Genomic DNA, 25,554 nt, shown 5'->3' with positions numbered 1-25,554 from the left:
CTTTGTAGCCCATGCTGGCCTCGAACTCATAGCAATCCTCCTTCCTCAGCCTCCTGAGTGTGGGATGTGCCATCACACCCAGCTCAAAATTTTATAATTTTTTTACTCCTATTAATCACCTCAGCTTTATTTGATAATTATGTTAAACAGTAATCTAGGTGCTGAAGATGTTAAAATATATGGCCCAAGGAAGTGTCTACTCAGGCAAGTGGGTTTTTGTAATAGGTAAGCAAGTGGATTGTTAAATGTGCTAGATTAACAAAGACAAATGCCAGCTCTGTCTGGATGCGTTGGGAAAGGCTCAGAAAGGATGTGAGTTATGACTGTGAACCCTGGAAGAATGATTAACTCTTTGAAATAAGACAAATAGAGAAGGACATGGACTGCTTGGGAAAATATAAAGGATACACATAGCTGAGCACAGGGTCCATGAAAGACTTGATTCAAGAAAGGTGGACTCAAGAGAGGTGGCTAACTGTCCGGTTCCCATTTATGCCATTCTGTGTCATAGCCAGCAGGACTAAATCACGGCCTTTGCATTGAAAATATTCCAGCCCAGCCTCTTATACCATAAACATCTCCCAATAGTTTCTGGTTTGGCACTGCCACATCTTTAAGCTATGAAACTCAAATCGTATAAAGTATCACTTAAATTCTACCCTGACATACATAGGACAGTAGCTAGAGTTTGTTTCTGAACCTTACCACATTAAACACCCAAGTGGAACGTGGAATTCCATACAAGTGCCACTTAAGTGACTGCTTCTTAAGTAAGATAAATTTCTACTATTTGTTTCAAATTTCCTCTTACTCTTTATGAACCAAGTCTGTATGTTTTGTGGCCTTGAGAGACCCTTGGCCGTGTTAACATCTTTCAAAAAGTTGTAGTTAAAGTCTGTTACACCCAACCATTGGGAATGTTTTATGACTCTGTAAGCCAGATTATATGTGTTATCATCCTTCCCAATAGAACCAGCCTCTAAAAGGCATATTCTTCATTTTGCCTAACTTTTACTAAATCGTGAACAAATCCTGAAAAAGAAAATAATTTTAAATGGCTTCATCGTAACTGGGGCTTTTCTCCTCCCCTCTGCGGAAGGACCACCTCCTTTTGTTCCCTGGGTTTTTATTACAGAAGCTGGTTGTATATCTTTGTGTAGCAATGACCAGCAGCTTTCTGAGCTTGGAATTTTACTGTTGGCCATCGGGGACAGAACAGGAACTGTGTCCACCCCTACATCATTTCCTAATAGCAGGCAACCAGAACTGGCCTTACAGCCTCTCCCCTGAGGCACCCTAAAGCACATCACTTAGGAACTCTGCATCCTGTTTAAGTAATTAATACCTCCATCAGATCTGTGCTAATATCAATAGTGTCAGAAGAATTCATTAATTTTTTTCCCACACCATGATCTATCAAGGAAAAGGCTTTTTAAAAAGCTGCCGTGTATATGAGTTGGAAGGAGCTCCCAACACCGAATGGCCTAGAAGCACCCATCTCGGCATGCTCTGCTTTGTGGATAAACGCAGATTGCTGATTCCATCTACTGATTGCACAGTGGCTTTCTAAAGTGCAGGAGTGGCCTGAGGCTGCCGTTCATGAACCCGACACCCCTGGTGCTCTCGACTGTGGAACCATGACGATTTTGCCTCATTGTTTTCCTGTAAAAACCATGAATTGTTCACCCATATCACTGAGAAGTGATATGGAGGCTCTTGAGTCAATAGCATTTCTATGACTCAAACAAAAGAGTAAAATATCCCGCCGTACCCATCTTTGAGATGCCATTGTCTAAGGAATGACAAAGAGAACTTGATTGGCTTTATTGTTCAATCAGACTCAGGGTGAACCTTGTCATGCTCGCGGGTCCCCATTAGTTCCTACAGATGCTGCGACCCGGCCCCCCCCCCATCCCCATCCCCCCTAACTCCCCTGCAGCTTCCTCAGTATCCAGAGTCCCCACTGTGCTTCCTGTGCTGGACCTCTGCTCCCCCTTCTCTGCACACCTGGGCTGCCCATCCTGCCTTGGAGCACTGTTCAGTTGGCACTTGGTCACCTGTCCCCGAGGCCCTCACCTCCACATCCCATTTCCCATTCTGTGCCACCCTCTCAGCCCTCGCACTGATCAGTGACCCAACTTCATACTTTGCCCACAGTCCGTCCCCAGAATATAACGTCCAGGAGAGCTGGAGTTCTGTCCGTCTTCATTCGCTACTGGGGCACCAGCGCCTAAAACATTGCCTGGCACTCAGTGGGCCTTAAAATTAAGTTAATAAATGAGTGAGCTCTGGAGGATTCACTGCACTGTCACTACAGCCCAATGGCTGTGTAGGATAAAAGACATTTGGAGGAACATGTAGACCATTATCATAATACTACAATCATAATACTACAATGCTACTAAAAGTCCTGTACTTTGGAGGAATAAGAAAAGGGGCCCTAATCGGGCAGGCAGGGGCGCTGAATCTGTGGAGTGGGGTGGGGGAGAGGATGAGCGAAGCCCCTGACTGTGACAGCCACAGGGCAGGGGTGGGAGAGCATGGCAGGTGTAAAATACAGCTATCCTCAAAACCCGAGCTCTCCTAAATGCTGTGCAACAGCCCCCGGAGGACTCCAAGCAGGGGTTGTGAGCCGTTAGCATGCAGCAGGCAGCAGTGAGCGGAAAGGTTGGGGGACACTAAAAGCAGAGTGGCCTTGAGGTGGCTGTCACATTAGCTAGGTGAGAGAGACAGGGCTTCGGCAGGGCAGGCGCTGTAGCTGGGAAGAGGGGAGGAGCAGAGTCCTGATGGGCTCAGAGCGGATGGGGACAGGTCCCTTCTGGGTGGTTAACAGCCTTTGGGAGAACGCTGGCCACCGAGGACTTCGGGGACGCTCGGATTTCTTTCACCACTTGCTCAGCGTATGCTGGATGTTGTATATGACCCTTGGAAGTGGCATCAGGCGGGGTCCAGGGAAACGGAAGGAAAATCAGGTGCCCTGCATAATTCCTGCCTTGTTTCTAAGTTTCTATCTGAATTTAATATTAAAAAGTTTGGGGTAAGGGTTTTAGTGCAGATTACTGACAGTGCTACTCCATCCTTAGAATTTGCACTGTGTTTATACCTTTTGAATAGAGTTACATCCACTCTGCAGAATTCTCCAAAGAAAAGTTCATATATTTTATCTCACCCAGGACCTACACTGAGATGAATTTAAAGTTCAAATCATAGTTGATAGATCTAGAGTTAAAGTTTACCCTGGCAAGCACAGGGTCATGAGTTCAATCCCCCATACCAAAACAAAAAAAGTTTAATTTGTTGAAATTCTGTGTATTTTAATCTTGAGACATGGAGAAAATATTTTTGAAAAAGTAAATAAATTTGATTATATTCGTCTTAATTGTTTGCATACAAAACATATGCAAACTATAAATGTGTCTGTCAAGAAAATGTCTAAGAAAGAGACATAATTAATAAAAATGGACCCAAAAGATTATAACTGTATTTTGGAAAATTATTTGATCCAAACTTACTAAATCATGGGGTCAGTCATAATGGAATTATTTTAAAACTTTTTGAGCCAACAGAACTTTAATTTTAGGAATAATAAACAGTAGTGTCTCTAGTAAATAATAAATATATGACATTTTTCACCCAAGCCAAGTATAAGTGTTTTTTAAAAAATTAGATAAACTAATGAATGGGTCTAAGGCATTTATCCATTATGTTTTAAATTTATATTTGTACCAGAAACACCAAGACTAATCCAGTGTGGACTCTTAACGGCTAGCAATATACCCTACTTGCAGAATCAAGTTTTAAGCAAAGAAACCTTAATTTGTAAGCTTAAATTTTATTGCCACAATGGCACAGATATATTATGGTGTTATTAATCCAAGGATACTTAAAACACATAGAAGTAGAACCTTGCTCATTAAAATGACGGGGTGTGTATGTGTGCGTGCACACACACGTACACATGTGTGCTTACCCATGTGTGTGTCTATGACTTATTTCCTACTGCCCCTCCCAGTTTCTTCCTGGGGATACATGACAGTCTCCTTGTATCCCTAACATTTTTCTTGCCAGTGGCGTTAGAGAAGTATATGTACATTTTTGGTGGTCAACAGTAAGTATACTCTGAGCAGTAAACTGTGAATGTAAGATGTATATTCACAAATCAGAATTAATATTAAATCTTAAAAACCACCTTTATTTTCAGAACTTACCAAAAGCAGCGCTTGTTTCCTAAAAGTGAAGGATATTTTCAATTAAAGTTCATTTGACTTCCTTCAATATTGTGTTCAAATATACATTTTACTAAATGTTATGCATTTCAGAGTTGTGATTAGTCTCAAACTCCAGTTTGAGGAAGTCTTGCAATAGAGATCAAGTTAGAACATACCACTAGAGAGTAAGTTACTCTCTAGTTAAAGTTTTTCATATAAAAGTTGCTCTTATTTTCATTGGAAATAGTCTGGTCTAGGGTTTTATATATATGCCGATGTAATGAAACATCCCGTTTTAGTGGATGATATTTTTTCAAGTGGCAAAGCTAGGTTTACAACGGTAAGGAAACCTTTGCAAACTGAACATGCACATTCTCAGTCTAAACATTGCATTAATGTAGTCTTTGTTATGTGATTTCCTTTCTAACATCAACATTTTAAGAAGCGAGGTACCCTGGAGACCCTTGAGAAAATGGAATCTGACACAATGGTGAAACCCAGGCCATGTCTTCCTGCTCTGAGCGCCGATCACCACTGCCTGCAAACTCGGCCTGTACTTGGCATTAGCATCTGCCGCCCAGACAATTTACCCAAGCGAGGAAATGATTCCACATGTTTATGTGCTGAGGGGCAGAAAGCCAAGATGGGAGGCCATGGTGGAGATGCAGGGGTGACTGATGCGGTGCGATCCCAGAGGACTGAGGCTAGGATGGGTTGCAGAGTCTTGCGGGTGAGCTGGCTTGGTATAGGCATGGGACCTTTCTTCCTCTGATACAGGAAAGGAGTCCTGTGGACTTGGGTTGGTAAGAGATGCCACATCGACAGAATTTACACTCGACAGTCTGTTTTCTCTGCAAAAATCTGAGATCGAGAATTGTAAATAGACGAAATAAGATGGGGAGGAAGAATGTCTGACCACAGACACGCTGGAAATAAGCTCATTAAAAACCTAGTTGGTTGGCTAAATCAAACAGGGAATATGTAAGGATGGGTTGGGTAGCATACTCTGAATAATCTAAAGCTAATTATGGAAGGAAATTATGAGTTTTCAGTGCGGACTCCAAAATAACTATGGGGAACAGACTCAGTGTTCCGCAGCATTGTGTATTTTAATAGAATAGAACGGTACAAGAGCAAGCCTTCCTCTAATGACCACCCCAGTGCTTTATTTAATGTTCCCAAGGATGAATGCGAGGAACTGATTATCTGAAATGTCACTCATCGAAAAGCAGCAACCCATCAGTTAAGGATAATGCACTACAGAAAGTGGTAATATCTGCAACTTCACTCCAACTAAATGTGTCTTTGAAAGAACTGGGAAGTACTTGATTTTTTACTTTAAAACAAACATAAAGTATTGGAATGATCACTGTGTCTCTGTGCTCTTTGCCAGTCTCCCAAAGCCGTGCATTGCTCTAAATAAAGCCAGAAGAACCTTAACTCTGGCTTTCTGATTGAAAATTTACATTTTCTGTGTAAATATTCTCATTCATCTCACCATATACCATGCTCCTGCCGCCACCCGCCTCATGCAGTGAGGCACAAGCTTGCAGCATCTCTTCTTCAAGTACAGTCAAGATGTTCTAGCTCTGCCTCCCTTATTTGTAAGCAAGGCTTGTGCTGGGCATCTGGCCGCCTTTCTAAGAGGAAGATGAGACCAGAATATGTTTCTCTGTGGTGCTATGCAAGTTCACAAATCTGCCTCCTAAAGCCCTGCGGATGCAGAAGTCCTGCAGTACATTGCTTTGCTGAGGAACTGTGTGCCTTTCAACTGCTTCTGGCAAAGTTCGACCTCGACCCTTTAAAAGATGGATGGGTCCACCTGCAGGTTCTTACAGAATCAGATGCCCTGGTGCAGTGAACTTTCTCAAGGAGAAGATGAGAAATCCTTCTGCATGTGTTCCTTTAGAAAACATAAAATAGCTTAAGATATGTTTTGTTCTGCTGACCAAGAATCTTCTCTGAACATCTGCATACTTCAGGGTAGCAAGGAGGACCTCACAGACAGTTGTTAGCTGATCATCTTAGTTTAAATGGCTGTGGTCTGCTGTTAACTGACGGGTTTCTTTTTTTTTTTTTTTTAGGGTCCTTTGGGGCCTCCAGGACAAAAGGTAAGTATACAACAGTGCTGGGAAAGTAATTATACTCCATTGCCCCGTAGCTGGAGAGAGCTACTGTAAGCCACTGAAGTATTTGGTCTGTTTTGTACATTCTCCTTTCTAAAAACCACCATCATGTAACATAGCATGAGATTTCTACTCAACTCCATTGTATAAAACTTATTATGTCCAGTGCAGGCTCCAAACTATGTGCTAAACCTGTAGGTTATTGAATTTTTAACTCAAATACTGGTAAAGGCTTGAGACAAAACTGGCAGTGTCAAGGATCATAAGACATTGAAAACTGAATTCATAGCCTCTTCCAAATGAGTAATTGCCAAAGGCCACAGAACAGATCAGAATAAACCAAGTGTTGGTGGCTTGGTTCACAGTATGACAGTTGTCTGTCAAGTGTCCTCCTTTGCCCCGGTAACATGAAAAGTGACTTCCTGATTGTCCTGCAGGGCCACTGACCATGACATTGTGCTGGGAGGATCTAGAAGTTTTGAAACTATCTGACGCCACAGGTGTAACTGTGTCCCTAGCAGGTAGATGACCATATGCCAGCAAACATCACCAGGTCCCTCTCCACACTGCCCACCAACCTCCCACCCTGCAACTTGAACAAAACTTAAAAAAAAAAAATTGTATGATAACAGGTGGAAAAGCAATTATTCTTTATCTTTGGAATTCATCAAAGATAGAGACTTTTTATCCCCCATGCAGTGGGCGTGCAGCATCTGTTGAAATGTAATCTTGCAAACGAAGCCAAAGCCTTGTGAGCTGTGAGACACCTCGGGTGTAGGGACACTGTGGCCCTTGTGATAACGTCTCTATTATGCGTGGTGTGGAATTGTAAAGCTGCCCTAATCCACGTTTGACCAGGATCAAGTTACGGCTTCAGGCTTGGGGAAGTCCATTCAGGACCCACTCATAACATCACGGAATACACCTCAGAACTTGCCATCCTGACTGGTCTTGCGTATAATTACTATATTTAGAACAGTAATGACTATTTTTTTAAAACCTTTCCCCATCATTATTAAGGAAATTTAATATACATGTTGTAAGGGGGGAAAATCTGTTTTCTAGTTCTAGGCAAAGAATAAGCACATTGTATGTAAAAATGGTTTCTGCAGAACCTGAAAAGGAGGCGTTAGAGAGGAAAATGACATCATGCCTGCTAAGGTTCCTGCATCCACTTGCACGCCCCCAGTAGACCTTCTCAGGGAGTAATTAGTGGTCTGGTCTCATGTCCCCCATCCCCGCCCAGCCCTTGCTCCCGGCCCCTCGATGCTGATGCTGGGCACACTCGTTTGTGAACACACCTGCTTTCATTGTCCCTGGCCTATGTATGACATGCATGGTTTTGTTGGAATTTGCACTTCAGGGACTGCAGCAGCCCCCAGCAAGGCCGAGGAAAATGTGTCAAATGCAAGACATTTGCATTTCCAACACGGCCCCCTTCTTTAGCTATGAAACAAGTGGTTATGATTTTAACTACTTTTTGGTGACATACTTAAATTTGTAAAATGTAAGAATTGCAGTCACTGTGAGGCTCCTTTCTGTTTAAGACTTTTTATTACAGCTTTGGGCACTGAACCCAGGCCTTCACTCTGAGCCACATTTGTAGCCCTTTCTATGTTTTGTTTTGTTTTGTTTTGAGGTAGGGTCCTGCTAAGTCACTAAATTGTCCAGGTGGAGCTTGTGCCTGTGATCCTTCTGCCTCAGCCTCCCAAAGTGCTAATATTACAAATGTGTACGACCACAAAAAGACATAGAGCCATTGAGATATGGGCCCAATTTATGATAGCAAATTCTTTGAAATCATAATACAATTAAGTGTATTTTGGGGAATGGAGTTAAATTTTAACTCCAATTTTGGAGAAAGCTTGAAAGTTTTATCTGCTTTATTACATATTGAACATAATGGGTAAGATCTGAACAGCATAATCTTAAAATTTTTCCAACAGAAGTTGTAATTTAGCAAGGCGCTATTATGTCTGATACAACCAAAGTAAAATACTTTGTGATTATGATATCAACCTGCTTTAATGATGTGTCTCTTTAGGGCTCCTTTGGAGCACCTGGAATTCCAGGAATGAACGGGCAAAAGGTGAGTTCGGGGCAATAAAAGATTTCTTTTACAATATAGAAACCATTAAAGTCAAAAGTCTAGTGAATGATGTTATAGGTTAGTATGGTTATATAAGCACTATACATACTTTTGAAATACAGAAAAATTCTGATACAAATGACCATATTGGTTTAATTCTTTCAGACATGTAAAAAACTAAAAATTTTCTGTGTCAGTAGTTTGGCTATATCAAATTTGCATAAGTTACATTTGTGACACAACTACCTTTCTCATATATAAGATAGGAAAATGCTATATTTAACATTCATCGCCATAAACAAGATGTACTCTAGTTTATTCTGGTGATGATTAAACTAATATGTATTATTTCTTTGGTTAGAGAATTAATTCTCACAGAAGAAATCCATTAAAACCTTCCAAATACAGAAGCAAGCTCTTTTTGCTAAGCAAAATTAGGGGTTAAATAAAAACATGTCCCAAACTCTGGTACCACACTTTAGCTACACTGTAAAAAGGGAGGAGGGGTGTGAATCAAAAGAAAACCACAGTAAAAGGAACAAAAGGGCAAAGCACTCCGTACAGGCATCTGCACATGTGCACATGCGGTGGTCACCAGCCGCGGGGCATCCAGCAGGAGCCCGGAAGCCTGCTCCCCGGGTGCCTGACCAGCACTCCTGTCTGGATCCCATACAGAGACCAGGAAAGCCACGCTGAGCTACTAGCAAAGCCCGGGGCTGGAGCCAGGGCACCTGAGCTAGGAACTTTCCTGTCGCCTTCAGAGCTCTGGGCTTGGCCCTGGGAATCCTGAGGTTCATGTGCTTATCCTCCCCAAATAGTTTAAATTCATGCGCTTGGAACCAAATTCTGAAATCAGAAGCAGCCCAGCCGTGACAGAGGAACCGGCCTCTGCAAGGGCCCTTTCCATCCTGCCACCTCTTGGGCAGCAAGTAGGTGGAAACAGGCACAGGTTTTCACCTTACACTGAGAGCCCGCACCTGCCACCTGGAGGCTGTGTGAGTTTCAGCAGTGGCCTTGAGTCCTGGCCACGGCCACCTCCTTCGGAAGAGGGAGACTGGCAGTTCCTGGCTAGAGTGAGGTCAGTGGGAGGATCCCGTGAGTGAGGAGACGGGACACCTTACAGCGGCTTTTCATAGAAGTGGGAAACCTTCCCTTCACTCATGTGGATGAAATTCTGGAAATGTGATCAATCTGTGTTTCAAGAGAGACTTTCTGTTTCCAGAATCACCGAATTCCCAAGTGAAATTAATGTTCTCAGTCAAGGTTCTGGCTCCCTTCGTCCCAAGACCAAACACTGAGCGAGCATTCAGCAGCTCCCTGCCCGGGCTGTAACTCTGTTTTCCACCTAAGAAACGGTCCACCTGTTTACTTCAGAAATCTTGGGAAGGACGAAGAGTAACTTTGTGCATTGAACCTTGCAGATAAGGGGTAGAAGTATATACAGAGACTGAACGCGTATCCATTCTAAAGCGGACTTGAACATGACATCCCTCAAATTATTTTTTAACATTGGTGAAAACCAAGACTTTATATGCCTAAGCCTGTCTTCCTTTCTTTTCTTTCTTCTTCTTAACTTAGAGACAATCATGAAAATTTATAGAAACCTTTAACCCGGAACAAAACAACTTTAAAACTGTCACATATCCTCTTTTGAAGACTGCCTAGTCTTTATCTTTGCAAGGAAATATGCAGTGTCCTTAGCAAGAGAAAGGAATGTGACATTTTCTTGTCCTAGACACCAAGTTTAAGTTATATTCCAAGGAAAGAGACAGTTAATATTTGCAGCTTTATGTTTTGTTACACATCTTTCTGGCGTTTTAAATATGTTTTCTCTAAAACCTGAAACGAAATGATTTTGCACTCCTGTAAAGAGCTGAGTAAAACGTAGTCTGAATTTGTTTTCTGTACTCGATAGCTCTAGACCTGAAACTCTGTCTACAAAGCTTCTCTCAGTTCTAGCCATTATCTAGCATAGTAATAGCTGCTGTGTGATCTTTAGGAAAATACAAGTGCCCTTCACCAGACATAAGCAGTCGTGCAGACATAGAAAGCCACCTGGCCGCACGTAATACTTCTATGGTAAGGGCACCTGAAATGTATCTTAATCATTTACAATGTGTCTTTCTAAGAGGAAAGCCTGCAATGACACAGTGACACTTTTTTTAAAAATAGCACTTCATTATCCTTAAACTCTCTTAATATAAGTGTTTTTTATTTCAAAAGCAAAGCCATAGACACACAAAGAGTAAAAATAATGATACAAAATTTCAAACAAAATAATAGGAAATTAACACTAGTTAATATATTGCACGTTGTTTTCTTCACTCAGATTATAAGAAATAGGCTTGGAAAGAAATGATCACGCAAAGAACAACAGCACAAACTGTTCTTTTTGATGAAGTAACAGAATAGCACTATAGTTGTCTCATATGTATATGATCTTTTCCCTAGTGTAAAAAACTGAAAGAGTAAATAAGATCCAAGCTGTGCAACAGATATTGTGAAAATGGGAAAGAAAGCGGTCTAAAGGAAAGAACAAGTGGGATAGAGGAACGGAGATAAAAAATCTTTACTTCCACATTACAATTTCACTTTTTCCAAAGATGTACTTTTGATGCTTAGACCCCCCATTTCTAGCTAATGGTTAAGGGAGGATAGCATCTTTAAGACATCAGAAATATGGCAAATAACCAAGAAATAAAGTAGTTTGTTTTTCCTCTCATGTTTGCCAAAAGAAAGAAAGCTATTTTAAGAAAACACTTCGTTTTCTGCTCTAATATTTTCCAGCCACTCAGCGCGGCCCAGCTGGTGACTAGCCTTGACCGATGCCCTTGGTGACAGCCTTGTTTCACGTGCGTTTGCTTTTAGGTACTGGTCACCCCGGCCGCTAATCTTGATCTTTTGTTGTCTGCCAGTTCTTCCTGTGGTATTCAGGAAGCGGATTTCATGAGCAGTAAGGTGGTGCCTGGCGCCAGTCCACCCTTTCTGGGTTCTCAGCCTGCCAAGAGCACCAGGTGTCTTTCTATGAGAAGTGGACAGGAGGGGACAGAGGGAAAAACACAGTCCCCACCAGACAGGGGGTGCTCGTGTGCCTACTGGGCAGGTGACCTACTTTCTAGGGCGCCAGTGGAGAGGGCCAGACCTTGCAGTAGTAGCTGGACCACCACACACGTCTGGCAGCCAATGCCAAGCCTCTGATTTAGCACCACTGAGCTCTGTGCATGTCACAGATGAGCCTTGGGCTTGTGCAAGCCAGGAGCAGACAGCTGGTTGCATTCACCTACGAGGACAATGAGTATGTTGGTGACTGAGCAGGTAGAGACTGTTGCTGGTCCCTGTGTCTCCCCCACCTCCTGCCCAGGTAGGAATGCATAGTTTGAACATCAGTACCACGGGCACAAGAAGGAGACTCCCCACCTGTTTCTGCATAAGCACAGTCACAGGTGGGCTGAGGCCGCTGGTTCTGGGCCAGGTATTCTGTCTCCGAAGGACCTTTACCTCTCTGGGCTCAAGGGCTTCATCTGTAAAATAAAAACAACGGCTGTGCCAGTTGGTGTCTAATCCAGGGATGCCGAGTCCCGCTCCCTCTCCAGCCAGCGCCTGGCATCTTCTGCTTACAGCTGTCAAAGCCATTGATCATAGTTCAGGCTCCCGTTCCCAAGCAGAGCAGTTAGGGCAGATGCAGTGCACACCTTGCCACAAGCAGGGAATGCCGCTGCTGCTGCTGCTGTGGAAGGGTGCTGGACACAAAAGTGAGTTTTGTCAGCTGGGTGTGGTGGTGCACACCTGTAACCCCAGCACTCAGGAGGCTGAGGCAGGAGGATCATTGGGAGCTCAAGACCAGCCTGAACCCGCGGCCAGCCTGAACTGCATCATGAGACCCTGTCTCGAAAAAGAAAAAAAAACTTTTGTCATTCTCATGAATATATCTTGCTGGTTAAAGGCATATTAGCATTTTATTGGTGTTCTGTGACTCCCACTCACATAGGTAGAGAGAGAGCTCTACACCTGAATACTCATCTGTCAGGTGCACCCTACCCCAGGTGCAGTGGAGAAGTCTGGACTAGTTAAAACCATTCTGTGGAGGAGCCATTTTTAAACTTGAAGAATCCTCTGATAGAATTTACAGATTTTTTTGTAATTCTTATTTGTACACTTAAATGTCCATTCTTTAAACTCCATTTTAAACTCCAAGAGGTGTTATTCACCATGCTATATTCTCTGCTCCTTACGCATTTTCACTGTAATTGGCATCTGTAAGAGCACCTCATCACCGTGGCAGTTATCTGAATAGTGCCCAGTACCCCGACTGCACACATTCTGAGGGAGAAGCCAGCTGGGGACAGAAAAATGGTGCATGAGAAGTCTGATCTATTTATTTGCTTATTTATTTTTTGTATAGGGTGTTGAACCCAGGGCCTTTGCACTGAGCTACAGCTCCAACCCTCTTTTATATTTTTAACTTTTGAGACAGGGTCTTACTAAGTTGTCTGGGCAGAGCTCAAATTTGTGACCCTCCTGCCTCAGCCTCAGCCTCCACAGTGCTGGGCTTACAGGACTGCACCCCCCTCCAGATGAAAAGTCCAAGTTACCCAGCACTGAGTTCACATCCTGGTCTCTCTGTTACTATAAAAATAATGTCAAAGATTTTCAGTATTAAAAAACAAGTTACCTTATACACAAGCTGGATTTCTTCTGAAATCCCAGGGCACAGGAGTCCATTCTTAAAAAAAAATAAGAAATATCTAGTGATCTTATCTCATGTATTTTTCAGGTGCTCTTCTAGCATCTATTATTATCTTAAAACTTCTAAATATCATACGGATGAAAATTTGACATTTGTGTGTGACCTGTGAATGTATCCCAGAGAGCAATGTGGTTTTAAATAACATGAAACTTTAATCGGTTTATAGTCCGAGTACCTGGGATTCCTTGTCCTCTTTTCCACATGAACCTCGCAGTCCTGCGCTGACATTTGTCTGCACAGCACGTGTTGAGTGGCATTTGTGTTGTAAGTGCGTTTAGAGAGCCGATAAATCCAAGCTTCAGCCTCCCAAAGGTCAAGCTGTTGATTCAAGTCTGCACGGTGAACCCAGCCTCACTCCCTGTAACCGTGGGTTTTTCTGTGCCACCTTGCTGCTATCATTTTAAAAGTCTGAGTTATGTTCCTGCAGGATTTTAACACGTTGCAGGCAGCTTGTTTTCTGCTTCGCCTGAAACTTCCCCATAGTAGGATTCGCCCAAGCAGCTGTCACCCCAGTGCCTCAGGACTTTCTGAGGGTGGACACTCAGACGAGAGAGTTAAGAAAGTTAAGAATTTCGAGTTCTAGATTAGGCCAGGTTTCAGGGACAGAGAGTTACAAATTCAGTTCTTCTGTGAGTTCAAGGTGGGAATTATATTTATTAAATTCCCTCTCTTCTAAACCTAGCTACTGTTTAGGTTAGAATTCTAAGGATATAAGACCAATAATCCCACAGTAACTGTAGTGCAAGGACACTTCGTTTTCCTGTAGGGGCCACCATCATTGTCCTATGACTGGACAGGTTGCAGAGTCCCTGGGTGCCGTCCAGAGCCAGGCCACACATTCGTGGGTGTCTTCAACCTCGGCTCACGCTGCCCTGGAAGGGACTTTACCTTCCATCTGATTCACTCCAGTGGAGCCGAAGATGCTCCGATTCTTTATGGATTTAATTTTGAGTTCTGTAGGGGGTTCAAGTTAACCGGAAGAAGCTTCCTAATGCCTGCTTGTAATGAGACACTTGGAGTAATATTTCCTTTCCAAGCACGCTCCCCGCACTCCCTCTCCATGTGTGAGTGTAAACTGTCACACTAATTATCACTACGGTGAGCGGGGAATTGAGGCAGGGGTAACATGAGGCTTAGGAGTGCAGTTGGCAGAGTAAAGTGTGTTCCTCTCAGGACCACACGAATGTGTCCCTGTGAGTTGTCATCATGAAGCCCACAGGCTGCCCTTCTAATGAAAAAGAGACTGCATTTGTAGAGGAGTGAACACACAATGATGCATTGCATCTCATTAGATTTCATCTGTCACTTAGGAAAGTTTCCTTTTCCAAATTCCCTGTAAGGAGCTAGGTGAGATTGTGCAGCCCTGTAATCCCAACACTCCTGAAGGCTGAGTCAGGAAGATCGCAAGTTGAAGCCCAGCCTGACAGATTCTGTGACACCTTGTTTCAAAGTAAAAAAATAAATAAATAAAGAGCTGGTGATGTATAGGTGCAAATGTCCTGGGTTCACTCCTCCATACTGCAAGCTAGCTAGGTGGATGGATGGGTGGTCAGATGGGCAGTCAGACAGACAGAAAGACAGACAGATAAATAGGGATCCCCTTAAATGTTCTGTTGATTCACTTACCGATTTCTTCAGCCCTTACAAAATGTTAGCCATCAGCTGAGTATCAGCCCTAAAGCTGTCTCTGCTGTCATGGAACATCCAGGCCAATGGAAGCAGGAGCACTCGGTTACAGTGAGTTTAGTGCTCTGAGCTTACCTGAGCTGCACCAGGAGCGCTATCTGGGCAGGAGTCAAGGATGCTTTCCTGGTGACTACAGTGAGGTTCAGGGTCCCATGGTCATCTGTAAAGAGAAAGCAGACTTTCTGTGCCACAGTACCCACCTGGTAATCACAGACAGCTTTGATCTCAGCTTCTGCCTCCAAGACGCCATAGCATTAACCATGCCAGGGTCTTGTGTTCATCATAGACAACTTTATCTCCAAACATTGTGCCAGTAAACAGGTGTTGCTCACCCCGGTCTTGGATCTTTAGACATCTATAAATAATACTCTTTACTTTGAACTTGATACTAAAGATAAAGCCCCAGCGGAAGAGAACCTATCTGTGACCATCCTAACAGGTTAACATCCATCCAGGTTCGTTTATTCTGTTCTGAGCTACATTGCTGAGGGTGTAAACCTCTATAATAATCCCCACCACCCAGCCCCAAAAAGCGCTGGAGGCACTGGGCTAGGAGGAACCGAATCTCCTTCAGGCTCTGCTGTCTTCTCCACCCAGCGTGGAGAACAGAGCTGTGCACAGTAGTCACAGCTCTGTCCAGCGCTCACTGGCTGTTGGCACCCCTGGAGGTACATGTGCGCTGGAGCTCATGTAATTCTTTCTGCAGTCCTGCGAAAGAGCACTGTGATTACCCCATTTTACCCACGCACAAACAGAGGCCCAGGTGTCAGTGACAGAGCAGAGCATCAAAGCCAGGCAGTCTGTCTGCTCTGCTACAGAACAGAGGTGAAAAGTGTACATTTGGAGCCAGGCAGAGTGCAGTAAACTTGAAAACACCAGGCTGTCGGGGAGGCTGAGGCAGGAGGAATTCAAATCCAGGCTGGGCAACTTAGTGACTAAGTGAGATCCTGACTTAAAACTTTAAAGGGGCTGGAACTATAGCTCAGTCAAAGGTGCTAGGCTCAGTACTCAGGATCCCTCCCACACAGGGTGTATTTTATATTCACGGTAATCCCAGATTTTCTGTTCACTGTTTAAATGACCTTGAACAAATCACTCACCTTTTCGGAGCTACAGTTTCTTCATTTACCAGATAAAGAATAAAATATCTCCCTTAGTGTTTAATTAGAAAAAATTACCAATTACACGCAGCCAGTTTTCTTCTCTGGCTTGGAGCATGAATGCTTCCAGGATTCAGAAACCTCCCAGGTTTCCCAGTGTGTGTTTGGAAGAAATATTAGCTTGTTCTGCTCTTCACTGACCTTTAAATGTCTCCAGTTGCATGCAGCTATTTAAAATATCTATTAATAAGTATGTACGTTCTGTTTCCAAGAGAAAAAATTATCACTCAAACTACACACAGGTTTATTTGTAAGAGTTATAATAGGAAAGAGACCTTAGCTGGATTGTAAAACTTAAAAAGTAGACATATTTTCAAAGGTATATAAAATTGCAACGTGTAAAACTTACCCAGTTTCTGTATTGAAAGCAGAGCGTTTCTTTGAGTTACGTGAACTTGAAAGCTGAGCGTTAATGCCAGCTACGGATCTGCTGGTGACAAAGCCTCGTCCCCAAGAGCTCAGCTGCTCTCATTGTTCCTCCCCCTTTCTGCCTTGGCCCCAACGCCTGCTCTCCTCTTGGTCATAAAGTGGCTGCCATCACCCGTGGCTCTTCATTCCGCAGGTCCACATTCACAGAGTGAAAAATTCCCTTCCCCCAAATGTCCAACTGCACTTCTGAGCTCCTGTGTGACTGAAGGCCCAAGGTCCAGGTGTGTCTCACACCCCTTGCTAAGAAGGGAAGGACAGTGGCTAATTTTTGGCTATAGCTGAAACGTCTAGCAAGCCTGGTCCATTCCAAAGCAGCGCTAAACACCAAAGGCCCATTTCAGGGGAGATGAGGGTGACACCAGAGTGCTGGACAGTTGTGTTGGTGCTGGCTCTTTTTTGTTCCTAAGAAACACATCCACCTCACACAGCTCCCTCCAGCCATCTCCATCTTTGTCTTCCTAAATCCCAAGCTTCTGTTTGAACCCCTTTCCTCCCTAAGAGGTAGGTTTTCTACCTGCAGAAGAGGCCTGGGCGGCCTCGCACTCTGGGCAGGTCTGGACTCAATTTGCACCTTCCTGTCATTTAGAAGGGAGCCACATACCATACACCTTCACCCCGGCAGGCAGCGGTCCCCTCCAGCTCCCTAGGGCCACCCCACTGTCTCACCATCCACTGCCCACAGGTGCCAGGAGGCCTGCCTCAGCCTCCCGTACATGTCCAGTGCCTGTCCTGAGCCCTTGTCCAGCTCGAGTCCTCAGGTGTGGGCCCCCTGCAAGTGTACATGCCCTGACCTGAGGACACAGCCCCCAGCTCCTCCCCAGCACTGCGCTGGGCGAGGAGAGGTCTCAGGGGTAAGCCAAGGGCCCCGTGCTAGCTGTTTCCTGAGTCCACCAGAAGGTCTTTTCTTCGTTGCCACCTTTCAATTCCTTTCCTCAAATTCTGTCTGCATTCCCATCTGCAGCCTTACCAAAGCCTGAAAGAAGCATTAGCCAACGGACTTGTTCCAGAAATGAGCTCGTCCTGTGAATCTGTTGATGGAACTATCATGCTTTGGTTTATACTTTTAGACACTGGTAATTTTTAAAAAACACAGGAAAGCCTTGGTTACTAGGTTTAATTTAGTTACTACTGAGCTTAACCCCCACACTGTCCGAAGTAGTGGATTCAAGTAGAGCGCTTGGCTGACGGACCCTTGTCATATCACCAGTGTGGACAGAGGCTTCTCTGGGGGCGTGACCCAGCCTACTGGTCCGGGCCAAGGGATTCCTGTTGTATCCTCTTTCACCATGATGTAAAGCTTCCTCTGCCTCTAGAGATGGGAAGGAAGGGGTTCAGCCTTGGATGGACAAGGAGGGGGTGCAAAAGTGCTGCACTGCTCCCCCAGAAAGGTTAATTCTCAGGATAGGAGGGGAGGGGGAGGGAGGACCCAGGCCCATGTGTGGCCTGCTCTGGGGCCAGTCCTGAGCCCCCTGCATGTCTACAGGAAGCTAAGCTTTTGGGTAATGGACAAAGAGCTGACCTGCTTACCCAGACTGGTCTGGGTGATGACCTGGGTGACTGAAGACCATTGACATCAGGCCTGGTCACCTCTCTCCGCATAGCCCCGTCCATGTTCCCGGGAGCCATGTGCCTCTTCTGTTTGGATGAGTTCTTTCTTCAGATGCATTACTGGAAAGAAATCCACTTTGACAAGATGAATGTAAAGTTCTATTAGTCTAGCAGTGTAAGGCTAGGACTTGTTTTTAACTCCCGGGGACAGAGTGGAAACCTATTGTGCCTGGGCGATGGCGAGCAGTGTGACCGCAGGTGACCTATTTCCCTTTGGCACTCCATCTCCATCAGAGAGCTGTATTCCTGCCCGTCTTTGAATATTCTTGCAGGCTGCCCTGCAAATGCAGTGCTTGAAATAATTGTGAAAGTCCTGAGAGTGATGCTTTGCATTAGCGTTCTGAAGAGAATTTGGTTTTTAAAAAAGTACAAAAGGCAGTGAGCCATCTTTCTTACAAGTCAGTCCAACTTATTTTCAGCTTAAATATGGACATGGTCATTTGGGAGTAATATACCCAGGAACAGCCTTAAAATTTAACGTATGGTAGAGAAAAGTCCATCCATCTACCTACCTGGGGTCAGGACATCACCCGCGGTTTCCCCTTACTGCCATGTATGGAGTTCAGGAAATGCATTCAGACAGAGGCTAGGCTGTCCGAGAATCTTGAGAGTTTCCGCACGCATGACCTAATTCCTGACCTTCTCTTTGCCTTTCTGATCCTGTACAAGTTTCACTGTTATGTAGTCATGTGATATGATTGGACTCTTATTGGGCAACTTCTTGTCTTCATCTATTAGATATATACAAATACGCACTGTATGATACGTATTTCATTCTTCATCAAGACTTTGATTTCTACTTATTTATGCTCCTTCATAAAGTACAGAAAATTTTTGTTTAGAAAGTCTCATCTCAGGCTGGAGATTTAGCTCAGTGGCATAAGCACCTGCCTTGCAAGTGCATGGTTGTGAGTTTCGAACCCCGGTACCAAAAAAAAAAAAAACAAACAAACAAACAAAAAAAAAAACAAAGAAAGTCTCATCTCAGTTCAATGCTCATATATTTATCTTTTCTTCATCACTCAAGTTCTTTGGGCCCAGACGCCCATCATGTCTCTGTCACCCTCATGTCCCATGAAAGACCCAGCACATAGTAGACTCACAGTGGTCACTGCTAGGCAAATGAATCAGTGCCTTACAGATCCTCAGCGCTTGGCTCCGGTCCTTGCTGATGCCCAGGGCTGCCTCTGGAAAACCCACCACACCACCTGGCCCTGCGTTTGGGTAATGACGGAATCCATACTCCATAACCTCCATCCAAGCTCAGCCGTGTGTTTCTTCATGGAACTCAGTAGCTGTAAAATGCCGTCAGACATTTCACTTCTTTCTGTCTCCTTTTGATTCTTTCAAGCAAGAGCTCCATTCACTGTTCAGCTTGAAAGTTTTGCAAATACCATTTCAAACTATTAACACTCAAGGAAATATTTAACTTGTAAGTGAAAAATATATATTTAAACAACATTCCACTCACTTGTGCTGATCAAAATGGTCACAAAAAGAATTAAAACTAGGCTATCTAAACCAAAGAAGCTGTGAAAATTTAATGCAGAACTGATGCCTATGAAAATAAATACAACTGAGAACCCTTTAAAGCAACTTAGAAACATACAGTTAGTGTCCTAAGAAACTTTCCAATGACTGCAATATCCATGGAATTTATAATTAAAGAACTCAACAGAAAATTTGGGCAGAGGTATTTATTTTAACAGCCCAGACTGGGAACATCCAGTGTAATGACACGGGACTAATTAAATGATTGCACCTTGTTTTGAGAGAGAGAAATCAAACTATTCACAAGACAGTGGCAAATGTCATGTAAAAACAAACGGTATAAAGATAAAAAATCAGAATGTGAAACTATGTAATATGTTACAATTGCTTGGAAATATATAAAAATAAAAGATGTGAGGATACACAGCAAAATGGAAACAATTCCAGAGTGGTGAGATTATGGGCACATTTTTAAAATTTCATGGTAAAGATTATTTTAGCAATATATAAAGTCAAGGAGGAAAAGGATCAGGCTTTAGTCCCTCAATGTTCAGGTATTAAGAAGAATGTTGGGCAGATACCTAAGCGGCATTTCTCTGCTTGCTTCTACTCTCAGCATGAATTTATCCAGTTCCAGGGCCTTAGCCTTTAAAAAAAAACAACTCTGGCAACCACAGTTACTCTTTGAAAGTCCAAACGAAGTTTGTATTGTTGGTCGGCAGCATCCCGTCTTTGCATTATACCATGAGTTACAATATCAGGGCCTCCCATTGTGGATGCTCTGAAGAAAGCAGGCTCACTGGCTCTTGTTCTGCTAGCAGAGTAAATGACACCTCCATTCAGGGCATATTCTGTTTCCCAGTTCACACGTTCATTAGGTACAAATGCCATATCAACATTTTCCTGTAATGGCCATCATAATTCTAGGTCAAGAATTCTGTGATTCTACCAAAGAAAGTGCAAAAGTTGCAATGAAGGTGTAATTTTATACAGGAAGCAGAATCTCTTCCAGGAGGTTAGTACTTAGCAGTTGTAACAATGCACCAGAATAGCAAGATGCTTTTCACCCTTCTGGAAAGATACTGCAAGCCTCTCCCAGCTCAGTTGAGTTGGTTGATCTGTCATAGATGATCCTTATGTCAGTTATATTTAACTCGAGTTTCTATACAGACTGAAAGGTCATTTATAAATGGATCTTAAGGAGCAATTGGCCATTAGCATTGAAAATTCCTTTTTCTTCCAATTTCTAGATACATCCACTCATTAGTAGACACAGGTGACAGCACAGCCTCATCGGCCAGAGCATGAGCATTCACATTTGTAGTATTTGCATAAATCTGGACAAATTAGTTCTCTGTGCCTTAGTTTCTTCACCCGTAAAATCATTAAAGATAGTACTTTCCTGCTTCAAGCTTACAGAATTGAGTGGAGGAGCGTGAAGATGTTGGCCTTGAGGAGTGTTACTTTATTACTAATGTACATGGCTTTGAAGCTGATGACACAGGATAGAAATGACCCAGTCCTGCCCTCTGGGTGACTTAGAAAACACGTCAAAATCAGTTTTTTGTCAACCTAAAACTACTCTTAAAATATATTTTTTAAAAATCAACTGAGAAGCAGCTTTACTCCCCTCAGTGGAAAGAGGAAAGTTGTCCAGCAATTGGAAAGGCTTTAGGAATGTTTTTCAAGTGAAAATGAACTTCTAGGGGATGTAAGTTTGAACCACAAAGAGGCGTAGAGGGATAAGGGTCTCCCTTTCGTGTCTGGACTCTTTAAGGAACGTCTTTTCCCTCTTTGGAGAACAACTGCTGGTTCAGAGTCCAGAAAGACTAATAAAGATCATCTTTCTGAAAGGGATGGGGACTTATTCTGGCCTAATTGCCATTATCTTTCCCCCCAAAAGGCTGTTATTTAATATGACAATGAGAGCCATACGCCTGGAAACCTCTTTTTCAGCTGATGAGTCACTTAAAAATTCTTAACCAGAGAGTCTTGTATTTTGCAAATGCCTCTTACTCCCTCAGTGATATTAATTTGATGTGTACAACATAGCCAGCACCATGCTAGATATTACCATTGATAAGTCACTTCAGGTTTCTTGATGAATAAAAGACTGGACAGAGGAGATTAATCCTATCACAGATCTTGTTCTCTAGCATACATAAATTTGGGTCCTAAAAACTACCCTGTGTTTCCACTAAAAGTCACTTACTTGGCCTACTCGTAGGGCCCTGGTGATGATTGCTTTGTCTACACAACTTGCTAGCTTGCTGTTTTTCTTAGTGGTGTCTGTTTTTCATTTTGAGGGTGAACCTGGCTTGCCTGGAGCAGCAGGACAGGATGGGACCCCTGGACCAAAGGTTAGTGCCCTGACACTGAGCAGAGCCTCGGACAACACAGACTTCAAAAGCTGTTATGATTATTTACTATTTCACTGGTTGCACTTAGGTTGGATTTTTTGTCTACAGTGCGAAACTTCATGGCTAAGGAAGAAATACATGTTTGTGATTTTCATTAGCATTAAAAATTCAGAAGCATGGGGCTGGGGATTTAGCTCAGAGGCATAAGCAACTGCCTTGCAAGCAGGTGGTTGTGAGTTTGATCCCCAGTACCAATAAAAAAGAGAAAAATTCAGAAGCACATAAGATATGATTGTCTAAAATCTCTATCTGAGATGATTAGAGAATGTAAGAAAGCCCATGTTTGGAATGCTGTCATTTTAGCCCTGTGTGAGCAGAGGCAAACGCCGGTCACCTCCACACCGCCTGGTATGCACAGGTTCACACTGACGGCCCCAGTGCTACTGTGGTTTTTCCTTGAGACCTGGCCACCTTCAGTCTGTACACAGCACAACCACTTAATCAGATGAAGAGCAAATAAAGATGTGGTATGTTTAAAATTTAAAAATGGATGTAGTCTAAATTACTAAATGGGGAAAAAATGTAATGAGGATATTTTTCTGGATTGAACATTTTCTTTGTTTCTCAAAGAACAAATGAATCTGTTAAATATAACAGATTGGTGACAGTTTAGTTTAAACCAAACAGGCAGACAAATCCCAACTCCTTTGATGAGCACAGATCCCTTGAAGTAGAGAACTAATGTCTAATCCCATCAGCTGTGCTGGTGTGTATCTGTCTCCGCAGATGCCCGTCAGCTGATTTTACAGATCATAGTCTATTGACAGGCGCCAAGGACAGGCCTCAGAATTATAGACCTGTCCTTTGTCCTGTGGGAGGACGAAGCAAATGTTCCTTCGGGGACAACAGCCCTCTTCCTGTCTCCTTCCTTCTCTTGCTTCATACAAAAAGTCAAGTGATGGGCGTTAATGCTCACTGCATATTCTCACTGCTCGTCCTGTGTTACCTAGCAACCTGACCATCAGGACAGATGCTGAGCAGCAGAAGTAGCCGGAAATTCAGAAAGGCAAGGGTCAGGTTGAGTTCCCAAGAGAAAAGACTTTACCTCCAACCTGACTTTTTGAGTGGGTTATAAATTAAAACATGCGTGCACACACACACAAAGAACACCTTACACCATTTTTTCAAAGCAGTCTGAGCTTGTGGCAATACCAACTCAAGCTTTGCATCAAGAATGTTATAATGAATATAATGTTCTTTAGAAATTTCCTGTTCTATCATCTTTCCACGATAAAGTGAAAATTATGAAATTCTTTTTAGAAGAGTTTTCCTTTAGTCCTCGGGCTTGCCTGGTTATTATTTGGAACAGAGACATCTCCCCTAAACTCTCTAAAATCGTGGCCCCTTCCAGTGTCTTTCCTGATGGGATCTGTGCCTCCTAAAACACACTCAATCTGGAACAGGTTGGTTGTTGAGATTTAGAGGTACTGTGTAACTTTGGGAAGAGATTTGAGTTCAAAACTGGGGATTCATGATCATTTTAGAGAAAAACAGATTGAGAAATACGCTAGGACTCCAGACCCCAAAACAGTCCAGGCTCCTGGAAAGACAGTGCTTTGAATGGAAGGCTTTGAGGAAGGACACACAGGCCTACCTTACTGATCCTGAGTTTCAGGAAATAGAAAGTAACAGATATGCTTCTCCAGATATCAGATTGGCATACTCTGTCTGTCTCCTTATTCTCCTGGTACATTCTTAAATGATCATGTTGAAATAATATGTATATCTTTATTTGTATAAAAAAAGCAAATAATTAAAATTACATGGGCTATTGATATCTATACTCACTTCTCCAGGAAACCCATCTTGCCTTTTTTTCCTTATATAAATAAACTTTTCTTAGGACTGGGGATTTAGCTCGGTAGCATAAGTGCCTGCCTGGTAAGTGTGAGGTTGTGAGTTCAATCCCCAGTAACAACAACAAGAAAAATTCTTATATATGTACAATGCCAAAATAGAAAGTGTTACATGTAATTCATTTATTATGTTTTGATATCTGCTTTCTTGGCTGTGGGTTAATCAGGTGTTTTATAACTTAATGCCATTGCATCTCTGTTTATCTTTTGCTCAGGGAGAACCTGGAAAACAAGGAGAAAAGGTAAGAATGATTCTGCCTGTATTTCTGTACTCTCAGAGCTGTCCAAACTGAATTGGATGGGTGGAGGAAGGAAGGGAGAAAGTGATGGATGGATGGACAGATGGATGGATACACAGGCAGATAGATATGATAATAGAAAGTACCAGTCATGACTTTATTTGCTTGTTTCTCAAACTGTTAGTGTCAAAAGAAAATAATATAATTTTATATATACAAAAGCTTGAGTAAAAAGATTTACAAAAAGGGAGAGACAGGAAGCAAATTTAAACATCTGTACAGACTTTTCAGTGGCTTTTGAAAATGCCCATGCCTGCGGAATCTCTGTACGACTTACTTGCTAACGCCTTTCCAGTATCTTTAAGCACCTACATTCTCTCTCTACTGCTTCTTATGTCACGGGTTAAAGGGATACAGATGTTCAGCAGCAGCAATTATCTGAAACTTGCCCCACGAAGAATTCCCATAAAAACCAGAGAGAAACACAAAAGGAGAACAGGGTGTTGCGTGTTCAATTTCCGAGCCTCCCTCCTTCCTTTGGTGCCCGGGCTGAGCTTTTTAGAGCCCAGGGCATGCGGTGGTGCTTGGTTTCCTGGTTTTCCCACTTTGCCTGCAGAGCATCCGATAGATAGTGCTGAGTAGGGAGCTACAGCATCGCGACCTCATCTTGCTGGCAGTCAGTTTTGTGACCCTGAGTTCCAAAGAAGTTCAGCTGAAAACCAAGATACAAGTCTTCAGTGTAACTGTACTGAATGGAAGCGTGGTAGAGAAAAACTCAGCATATATTGAATAGAAAAGCAAGAGAGAAGGGCGTGAGAAGCAATTTCATGACCCAACAGCCTGTGTCCGGCCCTTGGCTTTACAGCCACTCCGAGTTAGCTTTTTAAATAAGGAGGTTTGTTTGCGCATCAAGAGATTTTCAAGAAATTTTTCTGGAAAAGCATGCAAATAAACTGTCAAAATTCTTTCAGAATAAATTGCCAGTGCATTTACTTGGCATCCAACTAGTTCATAGTAATTAACTGGGAATTAATTAGGCACCAGATGACTGTTTTATGCAGAACTGAAGGAGGAAAAGAAATGTTGTCTGTCCTCCCGGTGACCGTGAGACAGGAATCGCCAGCTCTCACGGCCGGCGTGCAGTGTCCACATCACAGAGTGCAGAGCAGCTCATCTTTGTGCTTGTTTGAAGCAAAAGAGTGAAAGCCTCCTTCTGTTGGGGACAACAAATTATAAATTGAGTCTGGGGACGACCAAGACCGTCCTTGTCCTGGCCCTTTGAGCCAGATTGTGAGACAGAAATTCCGAGCTCTGTCGGCTCCCAGTGGAAGCCTCGGGCTAGTGGGGTGCTCACAGGTCGGGCGCCTTGCTCCTCCCAGCCCCCTGTGAGCACCCTTACAGCTCACTGCCCCTTGTCCTTGGCCAGATGTAATCATTAAATACCAAGTCCTGGCTGCCTCGCGGCCTTTTGTTCCCCATGAAAACTGGCCATGCT

At 43.3% G+C, this 25,554-nt stretch overlaps 1 protein-coding gene across 1 annotated transcript in view; it reads left to right on the top strand.

Annotated features, from left to right (window-relative positions):
• Col25a1 (collagen type XXV alpha 1 chain) overlaps positions 1-25,554 on the top strand; it is a 408,157-nt gene that overhangs the window by 307,748 nt on the left and 74,855 nt on the right. Inside the window, exons 11-14 of the mRNA XM_063260619.1 lie at positions 6,293-6,319; positions 8,379-8,423; positions 21,851-21,904; positions 24,036-24,062. Of these exons, the coding sequence (XP_063116689.1) occupies positions 6,293-6,319; positions 8,379-8,423; positions 21,851-21,904; positions 24,036-24,062 (153 nt within the window). The remainder of the gene's footprint in view (positions 1-6,292; positions 6,320-8,378; positions 8,424-21,850; positions 21,905-24,035; positions 24,063-25,554) is intronic.

This window comes from Cavia porcellus, unplaced genomic scaffold, assembly GCF_034190915.1.
Source record: "Cavia porcellus strain 051 isolate PalLab524CR breed Dunkin Hartley unplaced genomic scaffold, mCavPor4.1 scaffold_14, whole genome shotgun sequence".
NCBI classification, from domain to species: domain Eukaryota; kingdom Metazoa; phylum Chordata; class Mammalia; order Rodentia; family Caviidae; genus Cavia; species Cavia porcellus.
This window is presented reverse-complemented; position numbering and strand designations above follow the sequence as displayed.